Raw genomic sequence first — 18521 nt, forward strand, 5'->3', positions numbered from 1 at the left:
AAAATTAACGTGTGAAATCTGAGCATGCATAAAAGTACATCCAGAACCTCATACTCAACAGGGATCATAACTGTCCAGACATGACAGCAACCTGGGAATTCAGAGCACAAGGCAATTTATCTTCCTATAGCTGCTCACTTCAGAAAATACAGAGCAAATTCCTGTCCCACTGAAGTCAATGGCCACAATTTTCACGCTATTCTCACATAAAATTTGTTCTGCCTTGCAGATTATATCAGTACAGCTATCTTATTCCAGTTGCTTTTTTTTTTTTTTTTTTTGAAAAGCACTCGTGTAGCTTCCAAAATAGTGTTTAGGTTATGGTATTTTAAAGGTCTTGCTATGCCAGTAAAACATTTCATGCAAAAATTCACCAAAAAGGCTACTTAACACATTGAAGTATTGAAACATCTGAGAAGATACTGAAAATTATGTATTCATTGATAGACTCATAGGGTGGTTTGGGTTAGATCATCTAGACCAACCCTCTGGTCACTGTCATCTGAATGCAATCTTGAACATATGGATTTTGTGAATGCTGCACAATTATATAAATAGCAATGACAAACTATCATAGAATTACAATACAAAAATACTAATCATACTTATCTTAAACCACTTTGTGTAGAGAACAATTTTCAGTTATGGAGGCATTCAGCAAGTTAAATTTCATATACATGAAGCTAAATATTAAATCAGATGTTTGGCAACAAGAAATAGAGAAAATACTGATGAAGAGAATTGGCTTTCAGTTCCAGGAAAAGAGAAGACAAATGAGAGAATAACACCTTATCTTCAATATTCAGAGCACAAGCCTGGTAACAGAAAAATCTTGGTAGGTTACTTTCAGCACGCAAGCCCTGCATTTTATTTCTTTTTCTTTTGTCTTAAAAGTGTTTTATCTCTCAGTTTCTTCCTTTCAGATGAATCCTTTAAATATACTGATGCCCAATCTAGGGCATTTCTCAAAAAGGAGCTGCCTTTAATCAAAATCCTCTGCAAAAACTGAGCTACCTTAATGTGTTAAAAGTACTATTTCAGCTCTGTCCTTCAGGTTTGATATTACCATGAAGCACTCAGAGATGTCCGCATAACTGAGGTTTAAGTGTTGGGCTATCAGGTCCTAACTGAATTTATTTTAGGTTTCCCAATGGTTAATTTATGCATCACAGTAATTACTTTTGTGTTGTAAATATGTGGTAATTGCAAAATTGGGAAAAATCACAAATCCTGTCCTAGTAGGGGAAATTCCTTACTGGTCACTCTGTAGGAGATAGAATTGCTTGTGGTTTGGCTCACCTCCTGAAGCTGCAGCTGGAGCAACAAAGCTGCCTGAGGGATATTTCCTCTCCAGCCCTCAGCCCATGGTGCACAGACATCTATGGAGCCAGCAGGAGAGGGCAGTGGCTTCTGCACACCCTCAGCATCCTAATGTTTAGCAGCCTGCAGGAAAAATGTGTGAAGTGCGAGATTTGATGTATCAAAACCTTTTAGAAATATGGAAAGGTGCAATATGGTTTCCATCATGCCTCATCATGCCTGCTTTCCATGCAGAAGAGGCTCCTAATACCAGGTAGCTTTACAGCACAAGAGTGTACTAACATGCCCTGAAGAGTAAAAGGAACATTATTGAGTGTGGTAATATACATAAAGGCATGAGAACTATTTCAAAATACCGCAAATATATCCTAGCTGTCACACAGAAGCTGTAGGCCTCTGAGCAAGATGAGTACTGCAGCTCCTCACTTTCTTTGTCCTTAAGAGGGCAGCAGTACAATACATTGGAGCATCCCTCTGACTGAGCTGTGCATCCGTCTGCATCTTAGTCTATTTTACTTTCCTTAAACTTTGTGTGTATTGTTCTAAGACTGTGTAAGTTGACTTTGTCCCAACTTTACAATTGTAGCTGTTTGTCTATTTTGGCAAAGGTTATAAGAGTCTTGTTAGAAAAAGGGGAGGGACCCTCATATTGCTACAGAGTATGCAACAGTAATATGTGAAAATAAAAATTTGAACAAATATGGAGTGTTTTCATTTTATACAAGGAACACCTTCTTATGCAGAAATAAGATCAGAACATTCTAGATTTTCCCGTTTTTTTATAAAAACAAATGAAAATACTTTTGGAGTAACATTAGTCAAACCAATAAGTGCTGAGTTTTGGGGGCTTTTAAATATATTTTATTTTAGCACACGGTTAAGAAATAAGTCTAAGATTTGCAGTTGATTTAGCTTTCAACCCGTGAAGTGGTTTGGTGCCTCAAAGCCCGGCATCCCCAGCCTGAAGCATTCTATGATGCTTCAATGGGATTCTTCAAGCATTTAAACAGGATTGATGGATTTGGTTCCTTGATTTTAAGTTTAGGACACTAAGAAAGAAACATGTTTGTTTAGGAATGATCAGAGGAATAAGCTCAGGATATACAGAAGTAGGGCTAAGACTTGTTACAGAGTGATACTTTGGGAGACATAGATCTATCAACAGTAATTTATTTTTAGGATAACCTCTGTCTCTGCAAGACAGTGAAATCTGTCAAGAATATATTATCTTTGAAAAACAGTCTCTAGCACTTACTTCAACAGACTTTCAAAAGTTGAGCAAAATACTACATAATCTTCAAGGCATCCCTCTGTGGCACACAGGATACCTTGTTACTAGGTAGAGAAGCTTGGTGAATATCCTTAACTATTGATCAGGATTTAAGAGTTGATTATATTCTAGTGATTTCAGAAGTTTTTCTGTTTATTGGGTTGTTCGGGAGCCTTTTAATATGGTACAAAATATGGACATATCAACTTTTTAGTGGAATAACACACATATGATTTATAGCGTCCTGCTGGGACTAGGACATCTGATTACATTTGGCACCTCAGTACTATATTTGTTGCATTCTGTCTCACCAGCATAGAAATGAGACTCAGGCTACTAAAGAGACAGAATTCCCAAAACAACCCAATAGTTCGTCAAAAGGTTAAACAGACAGTAATCCACTAGGTGCTCAGAGTTTCTCAAAAACCTTCTTACTGTCCTTATCATCTCTCTCAGATCTTGTAATCTGCCTCAGGCTGTTCTCACACAACATGAAGGAAGGCAATGAAAATCAAATTTTTTGTCAGAATGATTAATAACCAAGACTGATTGCTGGACCCTTAGTGAGTATATATTTTAAAACTCTGCATAGTTCTTTAAAGGTACTTTGAAAGATTTTTCTTTTTGACCTGGATGAATGTTACATTTAGTCAAAAGAAATTGCAGTAGAAATATGGGCTTTAGGGGAAGCTATGCTTCCAAACTAGATCTTTTTGTATTTAATATTGAGAGAACAGTGCAGTTTCTATTATTTATGGGACACTGCCTTATTTGTCCTATGTTTGTTTTTTTTCTTGTTCTTTTGGACCTACTGTTATTTTATGTTTATGATGTTAAACATAAAATCCAGAGCACTACTCCGTTTTCAGTCCTCATTTCCCATTCATTCATGGTGTATTCAAGGACAGATAATTTAAATTGCTTATAGCCTCAATTTCTTTATGAGTAAAACAGGAATATGTCTAATTCAAACATTCTGAAGATTCTTCTGAGTTGTTCAAGTAGGTTACAGGCTTACATTTCAAGCCTGACACTTGCTAGTGATTGCATAAAAAACCAATCTAATGTATTTCAATACAGAGTCTGCACAGAAGAACAAAGCTATTGAACAGCCAGTGGGAAATGCCACAACTATAATACTGCAGACTTGAAGATAACAGAACTAGGAAAGAAAGACCTAACAACAGCAATCTTCTGCCCTGGGGCAGGATCAATCCGAGTACAAACATCCTTAAAAGTCAATTGTCTACTACTTTAAAAGAGCCACTGAGACAATTTCTTCCAGTATTTAATAGTCCTTACATACAGAACATAGTTTTCTCCCTTCATTTCAAAACAAAGTCTCTGTTGCTCAAATGAATCTTTTTTCTTGTGTTGTGTCCTATTCCTAGCAGATGTGAGAACGAGGTCACTGTGCACCAGGCTTCTGTCTGTTTGAAGGCTGCTACTATGTTTTCCCACACACTCCTTTTGTTTAACTATTTAAAGTCCTTCCTTAAAAGCTGGGGGGTTTTGAATCCGCTTATCTTTGATTCTCAATCCGTATGCTATTCATTCATCACTCCTTCATTATCAAATTGGTCATCAAAATTTCTGGAATACAGGATCAAAAACTGGGCACGTTGCTCTAGTTTTGATCTTACTAGGACTGAGTACAGAAATATTTAACCCATGATAACGTAACACAGAAATCTGTACTTTTAAAGTAACATACAAGTTACTTAATTAATTACAGTCCTTACCATGTTAGGATTTTAAAGATCAAATTTTATCCTATTGCTATGATGAGTAGAGAGATCAATTTTTTCCTTCTTTAACTGTAAGCCATCTTTCTTAAGGAGCATTTGATCTTCTGTTCAATACATATTTGCTTCTGTATGTGTTCATTGCTGATTATAATGAGAGTGATATTCCTTGGAGCTGCAATAACGGAAAGCTAATATTAATGCCTATAAATCGAAAATATAAGAGCTTATTTTGAATATAAATTGCATTTGATATTTACTGCTTCTGCCACTAGAGGGTGTCTAGTAGTGGTCTGATGGAAGAATAAAAGAAAAGTATGCTGGATTTTGATAAGAAAGAAGTAATATAGAGGAATTTATACTAAACATCAAGAAGAGTCCATCATCTTGATATAACTGTTTAAATATCTGTACTCTGTTTCTATCCAAGTCTGTGAAGCAGGTCAGAGCAACCTCTTCTGTTTTTAGGAAAACTGTATGTCTGCATTTAGCTACCTTCATGCTCTTTACAGGAAGAGAGGCAATTCCAATAAGGTTTAAAGCTGTGGAAGCAAAAAAAAAAAAGGAATATGAATTTAGGAAAATTTTGTCAGAGAAAGAAAGTGAATTATTTTGTCTGCAACAACAGAATTCTGTATCAGAAATCCTTACTGAAAGTGAGTATCACTAAAGCTGCTGGCTTCCTATCCCATTTCCTTATGTTTATAAAGGTCATATCTTGCACATTGGGTAATGTTCTTTGAACAACATCTTGTTGCATAGCTGTGAAAGACATGCAGCAGAAAGAAAAGAGGAGGAAGGAAACTATACAGAAATTTTCTACATCTCTGGAGAGACAGCATGCAGAAACAAAAGGAAATGAAGAAGAGTAAGAAGATATGTATTTATAGGACAAGTTGCATCAGCTTCATTTGTGAAACTTTGGATTTTGAACACACAGAAACAGGTCAGAATGATGCTGAAACACAGTAAAGAAATAACTTCATATACTGCATCTTTACTTTTACATTAAGACTATTCTAAATATAAGTCTAAATGTAAGTTGTATTAAAATATAATTTTAACCATTAAAAATGATTAAAAATATTGATACATGAACTAAGGGTAAAAAGGTAACCTGTGGCTAGCACAGGTTTTTCCCATGAGAAATTTTCTTGTGTTTTATAAATAAAGATAAAGTTTGGATGTTGTTGGAACAGTGTCCCAGAACTTGGACAGTGCAGGCCTGGCCAGTCGGGCCTGGGGGAAGGCTTTTGACTGACCAATCTGGGTGACTTTTGAGAACTCTATATATGTGATGAAATCAAAACAATAAAGGTCATTCCTTCTTGCCACTGAGAACTGGTGCCTTCATTACTCTGCTAGCTGCTCAACAGCGACAGTAACCCTACTCTCAATTAAACCAGTGTCTTGTCACTGACTTCATGGTGAGACAAACATGATTTTAAGACCTTTTATGCTGGATCAAATATAGAAATCAGTCATGTAAGTATTGATATTTCTTGACCCTCAGATTATACCTATGCTTCAGGAGATGGGTGGGTAAGATAATGTTTTTAAAATCAGTTGTGCTCTTGGCCATGGCTATGTTACAGTATTTCAGATTTTAGTTTCCAGAATTTAACACATACCCTGGCTGCTACTTTCCAACAAAATTCTGAAGTAAACCCCAGGTTTATAGCTTTCTTCTCTGCTTATCCTTTCCTTTTAATATGGAAAATATATAAGTGCATATCCTGAATTTGCTGTGGGGCACTTTTGATCCCCTTTCCTCTGGCTTATAAAGAGTGTCTCACATTTTGGGTAATGTTCTTTCTTTGGCACCTCACTGTGAAAGGCAGAACATAAATAAACACAGAGATACAACAGAAATAAAACCAGAAGTAGAAAACTATTTAGAAAATATATGAGGAGAGAGGGACCCCTACTGAGGAAGGTGGGTGGACAGAGCACCTCTCAGTCATAGAAACTGATTCTAGAACCAGTCCTTTTTCTATAGAGAGATTTTAGATATATAAAATCCTAGTTGTATGCACAATTCATGGAAATGAGGTTTGTTTAAATATGATCTACCTAGCAGGAAGAATAAAAGTAAGATGGAGTAGACAGGGAAGTGCTGATACCTTGTTGCTGACATCCAGTAACAGGGTGGGTGGAAATGGTTCAAAGTTGCACCAGGGGAGATTCCAACTGCATGTTAGGAAGCATTTCTTTACTGAGAGGGTGATCAAACACTGGAATGGTCTTCCTAGAGAGGTAGTTGGCACCCCAAGCCTGTCGGTGTTTAAGAGGCATTTGAGCAATGCCCTTTATAACATGCTTTAACTTTTGGTCAGTTCTGAAGTGGTCAGGCATTGTAGGTCACCACCAGCCGAACTATTCTATTCTGTTCTATTCTGTTTTAAAATTAACAGCTGGTGTTTTTCTACTGGTTTTGCATGTAATTTAGTAATCTAGAGTAATTAATAAGATGTGTTCCTTTGTATGGTATATCAATATATTCTAATTGTAAATTTCATCTCCCTGTGAGATGCTGCCTTTTTGAGGTACAGTGAGGGTCAGGAGAGAGTGCTGATTGTATTTTTGGAAAGAACCCTGAGCACTTTCACTTGCAGGTGAACCAATGAGTACAGTACTTTGTTACACTACTCTTTTCCATCCGTCTCTCTTTGGACTTCTCTGTTTCCTTTGACATAATTCCAACTTAAGATAAAAATGGTGAATCATGTTCACAAGTCATCTATGTCATAGCAAGCAGAATTTTAAAGAGTTATGTGAGAAATGGTCTTGACCCATCGTAAAATCTTCCTAAATACATACACATTCTAAATTTAAAAAATATTTATAACAGGGTCAGGTTTGGAATACATTTTCTTAAAAGAATGGCAAAGTCATGTTTGCTTATAATTCTTTGTCATCCACTTGCCATATTTTTTCCCACACAGAGATAGATTCGATTAGAGGTATTTTTCATGCCTTAGAGAGCTACAGCTCTCTGGTTTTATTCTGAGACGCTGCTTCATAGAAAGCAAATTAAGTTACAATATTTAACAATGTGGGCTGTATATCATTTAGAATAATGTACAATGAAATGAAAAATAATGACTGAGGTCTGGTCCCATTGCAGATAATGGCAAAACTCACATTAAATTCAAGCAAAGTGGGAGCTGTTTGTTTGAACAAATAGAGAAAATCTCTATCCTGTCAATCCTTGACAGAGCCTTATTCCTCTCGGTTAATTTGTTGTCAGATGTAGCTTGTTTCAGGCCCAAATTTGGCTAATAAATAAGCAACCCTCATCACCAAAGCACTTGAAAGTATACTTTTAATGTTTTTTAGGCTAGAGATGGATTACTGAATCAGCCTTTTGGAAACAAATAGCCAGAATTTTCTCATTACAAATGCAAAAAGATTTCAAGTTGGGAAATGCCGAATCAAATATAACTCTATGTCTTTGTGGATTTATGGTCTAAGATAATAGACAAAACTGGGAAAGTGATTAATCAATAAGAGTAAACAATTTTGTCAAGAGTAAAATTACACACATGATTTATTTGGACTGAAAAAGATGGCAATTTGCAAATTAGAAAAACAAAATGGAAGGGCTGATTAAAAGGAATATTAAAGAAAAGCTATGAAGTGGTAGTAATGTATTCCATTTTAATGTGCAAGTGGAAAGAAATATAGCTGAAAAGACAGCTGTAATAAAAAAAATCACTGTACTTTATTTCAGTTTGCTACCTTAAAAAAAACCTACAGAACTTTAAAATGTTTAGTCATTTAAATTTTTCCCAAGCACAGATTCCAAGCAATATGCTTTTGGTTTTCTGCTAATCTTTAAAGATCACATTATTTGAATATTTTACTTTCCTGAAAGATTTGACTTGCTTTGTCATAATGCATTAAGCAGTTTTTCTAAGCAAAGTATATAAAGTCAAATATTAAACTAGCATACATTAGGTGCTGCAGTATAGCTTCTGGCTTGAAAAAAGATTATACAGTATAGAAAGTGATGCTACAGGCAGCAGTATCATACATTATTTAATTACAATTCTTGTATTTTATACCTTAATTTCTCATTTCCCTACATGAAGTTTTTTCCTTTTACAGAATTCAATGCAATTACGAAAGAAAATGTTTGTTTCTGTTGTGATCTCATTAAGAAAAAAAACTCTTTTTCAATTTCCAATTTCAACTGACTCGCATTTCTTAACAAAACTGTTGATGGATATTGCCTTGGAATATTCTTTTTTCCCCAACAGAGCACTGTTCAGACTGCAATTCTTCTCCACATGATATAGGGGAATTGTTTTAAACACCATGTATCGTCAGTACTGAAGACTGAGTCTCAGTGATATTCACTCCTTGTCTCTGAAATATGGACCAGAATATTTATGTGTTGAAGGAGAATTAATTTTTTCTGAAACTCCAAGTTTTTATTTATTTATGCCAATAGTTCCTTACAGAGCACATACAAATCAGTGATCATAGGAAATATCTGTAATTCAAATTCGTACAAAGTCATTTTTGAAAGCATGAAACACAAATAGAACTTATATCAAAACACTACTTTTTAAATATTATGTATTCAAATCTTATCTGTACTTATTTAATACAACTCAGTCTGATACCTTAATTCATGTAGAGCAGGACCTGATTCCAAGAGCACTTCAATTAATGTCAGTGTTGCAAATTAGTTTTGTACTAAGTTTACTAAAGGTTGTAATGTTAACACATTATTTTTCTGTCCATTCAGGCAACTAAGAGAAATATGTCTCACCACCATGTTTAAACATGATTGTTTTGTAGAATAAACAAGGCCTAAGGAATATTGACTCTAAGTTAATTAGAATTTGATTTAATGGATTTAGAAGACTTCAAATTAATCCTCTAAGCAGGTGTAAGGGGACTTTATAGGCAACATCTAGAATATAAAAAAGTAACTTCAGCTGTCTATCATCCTCAAACCTATAGCATCAGTGTGCACTCTTTTCTTTATGGAACAAGGAAATATACATTAAAAGCAATGGGGAATTACCTAGTTTGAAGGGGGAAAGTGCTGCTTGATTGAATAGATTTGCTCTCTTTTCTAAAATCTGAGTTTATATAGTCCTGTCAGACACAGCTTTTAAATGATCAATCTTTGTTTTAAGGTGTTGCATACTTTAAGAAATTACTTGCAATATTAGTGTTTAGGGGTTTTTATAATATAGGAACCATAATACTAAATTTCAGTATTTATACTGTAAATATGCCATTCTGGTTATAATAAATTAATCTTTCTTACTAGCTAGTGCTGGCTCTAAGAAGGAGGTGAGACCCTTGTATCCTTCTTAAAACACTTTTGTTAATAAAATTCATCAATATATCTGATTAAGACTTTTACAGTCACTTTACATCCAGTAACTTATTTATTTGAACAATTTCTGCTCTGATATTCAGCCCCCAAAACAAATTAAATAAAGATACAGAAGGTAAATAAGCAATGCAGAACTGTTGGCCTCCTTTTGCAAAAGAAAAGAAAATATAGTGGGATGCAAGAAAAAAGAAATAAATTCAGCCAAGAAATAGGTACTGTAACAATTTTTCTATTAAATTATGTGTAATACCAAAGCAGAGGACTTGGATAACAGTTTATATTGAAAAACCATTGAATATACATGATTATCCTCATTTGTTCCAAACTGTGAATATGAAAATTAGGATTATGGGATTTATCAGATTTTATTTTTTTCAGTAAAACTGGCAAGAACATTTTTATTCATGCTAATTTTCTTTTCTTGCCTGTGATAAAATTATATAGTCTCTAAGCCATAAAGAGTACTTCTTTATTTTCAGAAATGCGGTGAATCCTCAATAAAGTCGCCAGGATGGGAACAAAGCAGAAGCACTGCTGCAGTGTGGCCACCACAGCTCACCTAATGTCCTGTCCCACATGGGATAGGAAATATGCTCAGTGGTTCTCAGCAACTCCAATCTTCTCTCTTTTTGAGAAGACTTTTATATCTGATTAATGAATTTAATTGCTATTTTTTAAAGTCTACTTGTTTAATACATAGAACTAGTCCTGAAGATCAGGGTGAAAATAATCTGATTTATAGTTATTGATCACTTCCAGCAAAAGTCTTGCTGTTCTTGTAGAGCCACGCAGGGACACAAATTGAGAGAGAAGATTAATTTAAGGCCTGGAGTGTGTTGAGATAAGGTAATCATGTACACAAATGTTTGTAGGCTTAAGCCCAATTGTACCTACACTTGTAAATACTTACCTGAATGGTCTCAGAGAATGCAGTGTGATTTCTAATGTGTTTATAAATTGATACCTGAATGTAAAGGTGGGACTTGATCCTCAAAAGGGTTGTGTTTTGTACAGATTGATTCTGTATGATGCAAGTGGCTCCACTGTCATGGTGAAAGTATTCTGGGCAGTAAATGTGCATGCAAATCTTTGCCGAATTAATGCCCAGGTTGCAAGAACCACAAAACATTACAGGAAAAATCAAATATGCAAATCAAAAATTCCTAGATTACTTAATAGTAGTTTCCAATATTCTCTGCTTTCAGTAAATGTAGACAATTCTTTAAACAAGACAGGTTTAAACAGGCAGGTAGTTTCTTTATCAATACAGGCCTTTCTTGCCTTTGGATATTTTAATAAATCCTGTTGTTATCAATGCCCTTGGATATTGTTCATAAACCAAATACGATTATGATGCTCTGCAAAATCAGCATACCTTCTTTTATCAGACCCAAAAGTTGATGAGGTTTAGTGATGACTTAATATGTATGGTACTTCCTTGTTTATTTAATTTCTTTTGTCACGTTGCATACGCGTGTGTAAGCAGTTCCCCATTCCTCTTCAGTGGAGATACACCTGATAGTAATACTATCAATTTTAGTGGAGATTCCTTTTACTCAAAGTCTCTAGTTCATATGTAGCCTCCCCTCTGCCACTGGTGCTCTCATTCAAAAGAATGACAGACATTATTAAAGCAAGTTACTTTGATTTCTGTTATTTAGTTATTTTCTTTCTAGGGAAGTAAAACAACAGAAGGCAGCAATTCTAAATGGAACTTAGAGATGTATAACTGGTTTGGGAAAACAGCACCATATTCCTGACCAAAAAAATATAGAAAAAGAAAAAAAATATAGAACTCAGGTTTTTAATCAGGAAGTTATAGGTCCATGTGGGAGTTTTGATTTATCTCAATAAAATTACTGAAGTGCCACCACTAAATGCTGACATGCCATCTCTATATCTTCTGTGCTTCCTGCTGTTGCTCCAAGCATTGGATGTCCCCTAGGCTGTGGTGATTTCCAGGAGTTACACAGTTTGGGTTGCACTGCTGCCATATGGCAGCCAGCTCGTCAGCATGCTTTGCCACAGCAGTATCCAGACACCCATGCTTGGTCTCTATGCTGGGTTAGAAATGCTTTAGAAATGGGAATATACTGGTCAATGCAGTCATTCGTTTACATGGTGACTGGAAAGCAGCCATTATTTTTATATAGGGTTGACATAATTAGCCAACCACCTAGATGAATGTTTTTTGGTTGGTACCTGTGTTTCTTTAACATGCAGAAAAAGGAATGCATTAAAATAAACTGCTTTATTACCATAAACCACATATATTTGTTTTTCCTTGTAAAAAGTGCCCATCCCAGCTGAATAAAAAATAGCCAGAGGGTTGGTTTGAGGGGCAAGTACTTGGCAGGGAATGTGCCTGGGTGTGAGTGAGGGCAAGAGCCACAGGTGCACTCCAGGTGAGGGCGTCTGCCAGTCTCAGGCAAACAAAGCCTTCCCACTGTGAACCGAAACCTGTACAAACCAGGAAACGAAAAGAAATATTCGTTCAAGCTGCCCACGTCAGACTGCTGAGGAAGCAGGCAGGTCAGTTTGATTAATCATTACCAAGCACTGATCATATGACCAGACCCCATCTGAGATAAGAAAACACCCATCCCGAGCAGAAGAAGTTGAAAAGCCTCCCTTATTTACATGTTCAGACGTTATTGTTTAGCTAATACAGAAGAGAATCCACACTTTCCTGTTGTTCTCAGAGCTCAGCCAAGCACAGCTGTTGTGTTGCTTTCCTGTTCTGAAGAGGAAGTGAGAAATTCCCTCCACACGTGTGCTGGCACTTTAATGCTCAGGTTTCACTCCCTAACTGGGAGCCATCTGTAATGAGCTCTCTGTGGGACCTGGAGAGGAGCTTCCAGCTGTGCCAAGAGTTGTTTCATTTTGTGCCAAAGGAGGAAGGGGAGAAGAAGTCCGCAAAAAGCTAAGATGTGGATGGTGCAAAAATTTGTCTAAGGGTCTTGCAACCAGAAAAAGTAAAAGAGAAACAGAAGCAGAAGAAGGAACAAAGAATCAGGATGGGAAACTTTTGCCAGAAGCACTGTCCCTGTTTGGAGCCTTACATCCCCTGCTTATTCTTGGGGAGAAATGGTGAGCAGGAAGACAAAGTCGGCCAAGTCTTTGCCAACCTTGCTGTGGTAAAACCTGAACTCCAAGCAGGACAGAAGGACCTAGAGAGTAAGATAAAAGAGAAACCTCTACCTCCACTGCCTGGCCAGGATCTAGCAAACATTTGCACCTTTGTGGCACTGTTCGACTATGACGCTCGCACTGAGGAGGACTTGAGCTTCCGAGCTGGGGATAAGCTGGAAGTGCTGAATGCATCCCACGAGGGATGGTGGTATGCCAGGCTCCTCCTGCCAGCGGGGTCAGTCTGTCCTGGCCGCAAACTCACGGGCTACATCCCTGCCAACTACATAGCTCCTGACCAGAGCGTCGAAGCTGAGCCGTGAGTAACCCATGTAATGTGAAATGAGACTCTTTTCTGTTATGTTAAATGGGTAGTACAGGTCGCAACCTTTTCTCTTGCTGGGTAGTATCCTGCCACACTCAGCTTCTGGTGGTCCTAGAGGTGGTAGCACTAGCTGGCATGTGCAAGGAAAAGACACCATGGTCACAAGAAAATAAAAGGCAGAGTGTGGAGGGTTTGTATTTTGTTTTAAATTGTTTCCCTCTGTGATATACACTAATCAGTTGTTTAAAAATCATCTAGGAAAATCAAGCTGGTTACTGCTGTGGTGGTTCCTTGTTTTTATTTGTATAACAGTGAGCATGTATCAGATGCTATCCAGAGAGTGAAAATATATGACCTCTGCTCTGAACAGCATTCAGCTTAACCAGCTGCAAAGCTACCAATTAATCAGTTAAAGCAAGCTACCTTTGCACGTTTTCATCTTCTTCCAAATGATGGGTGAGTCTCTGACAGATAAGCCTCTTATGGTTTCCTCTAGATTGTATGCATTTTCTCTGGAGGCAAATCTCTACTGTCAGGACAAACTTAACTGGAGCAAGTACTGCAAAGGGCAATAGTGGGTATAGCAACAGAGTACAACTGAAGTTAAATTTTCACAGAGTTTAATTACACATCCCATATTTTCCTGCCCCTTCAAAGCATGCCAAATCTTATTAAATATTCTGAAATAGAGCAGGAATCACACAGAATCAGTTACTTGGCTCCCTAGTGAGAACCAGTAAGGTCTGAGTCAGCCTGGGCTGCACAGTTACTTCTCTGTGTTTCAGTCAGAGGCAACATTTGCTGAAACAGGTCTGACTGCAGTTCCAGAGGTATGTTTTGGCAAAAAATATTACTATGTAAAGAAACAGCATAAACAACATTCATTATTAGTCTCAGAATTAATGTTGACTTTAAGGGGGAAGATAATGCAGCTTTTCAGTTAAATCTCATTTGGATCTTAAACATCATCAGTGACCTGATCTGCCCACAGTACTGCCAAGAGCTAGGAAAATTGGCTCAGATATGATTATGCCAGTCTTTTATCAGCTGTAGGATTTGTGCTGGAGGCATTTTAGGGCAACTCTAAGATTAATCTCTAACCTGAAGACCTTAATTTCCAGAGTCTGACCAGCTGTTTCTATTTCTGTATTCAGGCAGACAACAATTTTGATGGTCATGTTAAAAAAAATTCTTCCAACTGGAGAAATTAATCTTCAAGGAAGGCATTTTCTGAATCACTAGATAAATGGTGGTAGGCTCTAATTCAGCTCAGATTGGCCTTTGCTCTCTTTCAAGAGCTAGTTTTATTAGAAGTCATCTGATTTCTTCATGCTGTTAATACTTTGAAAGTAGTTTTTCTCAGTTATACAACATCTCAGCTCCTAAGATCCTTATCTTTCTGTACCTAGAGCTTGAAATACAAAGTTAAGTTTGCTAAAGTGCATTGTTGTGTAACCACTGGTTTTTTACTTGTTACTGAATCAACTTTATTGGTTTTTACCTTTTTTATGTACCTTTCTCCCTTTATCGTAAAGACTAAGTTACAGCAAAACATTTTTCTCTATAGATTTTTAGAGCACTCGAGAGGAAAAAATGGAGTTTTTCCAGCTCTCAGATGAAGCAATTTCTCCAAAATGAGTTTTTAATTTCACAGCAAGTCTAATCTGGCTAAACATTGCCTTTTCTCAGATTTCTTTCCAAGTCACTTGGCTATACTGATCATCATATATCTATATATATACAAGACTGTCTACTGTCAGCCCACATACATATAACAATAGACTAACTGAGGTTAGAAAGGACCTCTGCAGGACATTTGAAGAGTCATCCCACCTCAAACATGGCCAAAAAATTTCCAGTTGAGCTGTTCGTCCTCACAGTGAGGATTTTTATTGCCTTGTATCAAATTGGAATATCCCTTGCTACAATATCCTGCCACAATTCCCTTTCACCAACCCTGTTATCTGTTATCCTAGTGAAACTGTAACTAGTGAAACTCTGTATCCTAGTGAAACTCTGTTATCCTAGTGAAACCGTAAGAACAAGAAGTTCAACAAGATAGTTTAATGAACTAACCCTTGTTTTCCCTGAAGATTGCAAGTAGAAAATAAATTGTTCCAGCATCTCTTTAATTAAAATTCAAATCCTTAATCATATTCACTGCCCCAACTTAAGTTTACCTTCTCTCATATTTTCATTTTAATTTTATTTCCCTTTGGTGCTGGCCAGTTGTTTGTGGCCATGATATGGACATTTGTGGAAATAGGCAAAGTTTCTAATGCATCCTTGCATCCTGTATGGCAGTCCTTAATGGTCCCAGCACAGAACAAAGAATGGAAGACTTATCTTCCAATCTCGTGTTCACCTGCCAAAATGCACATTTGCCATGTATCTGGAGTGTGTCTTTTATACTTACAACATTTGCCAGGCATAGCTGATCAGCAGTCTTTGACCTAACTGAATGCACATTTTGTAGCACTCGCCAGCTTCTGTACATCTGCAAAGACAACAGGAATTTTATTTCTGGATTGCATCTCCATCTTATTAGACAAAGAAACACTGGCTATTCTGTCCTGTGAAACAGACTTGATTCATGGTGTGACTTAAGACGCTTGGGAAGAAAACCAAACCTACTATATTCTTTGGCAGCTGACTTCTGCATGTTTCAGCATAGAAATTATTAGAAAGGTTACATTCATGTGCATGCATGGCTACTCCATAAAGTCACTGAAACAAAGAGATAGAGGTACATGAAATGTTCTACAGTGACAGATGACAGGGCCACCCTGTAAGTTTAACCAATAGAGGCTTCAAAGCTGCTTGGAGAGTAGTCAAATTTCTTTTGCTAATGATTTCAGTTTTGCTCGTGATCTTCAAGAGTATTAACAAGCAAATATAAATATATTTGTCCCTATTTTATCAACATATTGACATGGTCTTTATCATAGTGACAGTTAGAGATCCCAGAGTCCACCTGGATCTGTGTTGCCAGTTCTGGCAGAGAATAATGCTGGGTCATTTCTTGTTCTCAGCAAGTGCTGGAGCAGACCAGTTTGTCTGATTTCTGAAGTGTCTGTGAATTTTTATCAGGGAGAAAGGCATGCTTTTTTTTACTTTTAGTTTACTTTTCCTTGGTGAGAAAGAGAATGAAGTAAAGTAAGAAGGAAAGTGAGAAACTTGTTTAGGTAACAGTTTTTCTTCCTAGTTGTCTCTGACTGTCCGATATGACTGAAGTAGTGCCGAGAAAATGGATCAATAACTGGGTGAAAGGGCAGAAAGGATGTGCAATATCTCCAGTCTGGGGAACACAAAAAATAACCACTACTTATAAAACAGGGAATTTTCATGTATATTTGGCTATCAGAACTAAGAAAGGATGAAATATCTTTACTGTGTTGCTCTCCTCAGACCAAGGGTTGTTGGTAGAAGTCATATGCTAAAATTGAAAAGGGCATTTTTTATACTATATTTTGCTAGTGTGTTGATATTTACATTATATATTTTAGCTAGCTTATGTCAAAAGTCAAAAACTTCTTATTTTTGCATAATTTCTTATAAAAATAAAGGTAATTTTTCTTCCTTCCTTTGGCCTGAGTGATCCCTTCCTGGGTGGATGACTTGGATGAAGTTAATAACAATCTGTGTGAATGAGGGAGAAAAAAAGGTAAATCCATGGCTTGGGCTCTGTCTGCTACAGCATTTCAGTCCAAACATGTGCTGCACAAGATGAAATACATCCAAGAAGTGCACACCTGCTACCATGAAGCCTGTTTTGGACTGACTGAGGAAACTAGGCCCATTATTTTTATATTTACCAGTAAAGCATCTTCTCATTGCTGAGCTCTTCTAGCATCTGCAGTACTTCTTATACCAAAAACAACCTGTCAGGTGGAGAGACCATGAAGGAATTGTGTCTAATGTCTCCAGGTGTGTTCTGGCCCCACCTGGAGTAGGTGGGACAAGGCAGCTGGGGAGTGGAAGTGTTCACCTGGAAAACCATAGTCACATAGTGAATGTTCTCTTCATGAGCAAATAAATCTGGTACCACAAAAACATTATTTTGAATAATATCTGGCCAAACAATGCTAATGATAAATTAGCAACTGTAACAGTACTTGGTGCTTTTCTTCTCTCTGCGTCACAGGTAGCAGTCAAAACCATGAGCCAGACAGATTTTTCATTTCTAAGGTAGTTTGAATGAGGTTTTATCTGCTGCATCCCATGAATTTGGAATGCTCTTCTTTCTGTGTTTAGACACATAACACTTAGAAAAAGGAAAACAAAAAATGCTGTTGGAGATAGAATCACATAATTTAATTTGCACATCCAACAAAGGATGATCAGAAAGAACAGCTTGACAAATACCAAAATCTGAATTAAAAGATAGATTTTCTTGGCAAAGAGTGTGACCTTCCTGTCTCTGTGCTCTTTCTCTGTGCCTGTTACTCTACACTACAAACAGGAACCATAGTAACACATTCACCTGCCCTTGTTTCATTATTGCCAGTTGTTTAAACTAAACAAGAAAATGACATAGTACAAATTGTTGTGAACAAAAAATATGGCCCAGCTGTACAGTTAATTTTAATTAAGCAAAAATAAAAGAAAACACCTCACTGCTGGAGTGACATGAATTCCTTTTTTGCTAGAGGAAATATAGAATGTACTTAGAGAGGGCTCTCCCCTGCCATCCTGATGGACCTATTGGATGTTTATTGGAAGTCAACTTACAACCATAAAATCATAGAATCACTGAGGCTGAAAAAGACCTCTAAGATAATCAAGTCCAAGCATTAACGCAGAACCACCGTGTTTGCCACCAAACCATGTCCTCAAGTGCCACATCCATGTGCCTTTTGAACACGTCCATTCATGGTGATTCCACCAGTTCCCCAGGAAGCTGATTCCAATGTTTGACAACCCTTTTCTTGAAGAATTTTTTTAATAGCCAATCCCCTTTCTTGGCACAACTTTTCCTCTCTTCCTGTCATTTGTTACCTGGAACAGACTGACTTCCACCTCACTACAACCTCTTTCCAGGTAGTTGCAGACAGCAATGAAATCCCCCTGAGCTCTTGTTCCTCTAGACTGAACAATCCTAGCTCCCTCAGCTGCTCCTCCTCCTTGTGCTCCAGACCCTTCATCAGCTCCATTGCCCTTCTCTGGACACACTCCAGCACTTCTGTGTCTTTCTTTTAATGAGGGGCCCAGAACTGAGCACAGGATTCAAGGTGATACTTCACGAGTGCCGAGTACAGGGGGACAATCACTGCCCTGGTCCTGCTGGCCACACTATTGCTGATACAGGCCAGGGTGCCATTGGCCATCACTTATTCCATATATTCATACCAGCATTATTGACACAAGACTGCT

The 18521-nt window shown here is 37.2% G+C and overlaps 1 protein-coding gene across 3 annotated transcripts in view; it reads left to right on the top strand.

The window, feature by feature from the left end:
* Positions 1-12240: 12240 nt before the first annotated feature.
* Positions 12241-18521, top strand: part of FRK (fyn related Src family tyrosine kinase) — a 49932-nt gene continuing 43651 nt past the window's right edge. Inside the window, exons 1-2 of one of the 3 annotated variants that reach the window (XM_085056129.1) lie at positions 13052-13142; positions 14716-14801. In XM_085056129.1, coding sequence (XP_084912255.1) covers positions 14764-14801 — 38 coding nt within the window. In that variant the 5' untranslated portion in view covers positions 13052-13142; positions 14716-14763. Of the gene's footprint in view, positions 13143-14715; positions 14802-18521 lie in introns of all 3 variants that reach the window. The other 2 variants (XR_014850945.1, XM_085056128.1) reach the window with 2 other exon arrangements.

The sequence above is a fragment of the Lichenostomus cassidix genome, chromosome 3, assembly GCF_008360975.1.
Source record: "Lichenostomus cassidix isolate B80296 chromosome 3, HeHo_3.0, whole genome shotgun sequence".
Classification (NCBI taxonomy): domain Eukaryota; kingdom Metazoa; phylum Chordata; class Aves; order Passeriformes; family Meliphagidae; genus Lichenostomus; species Lichenostomus cassidix.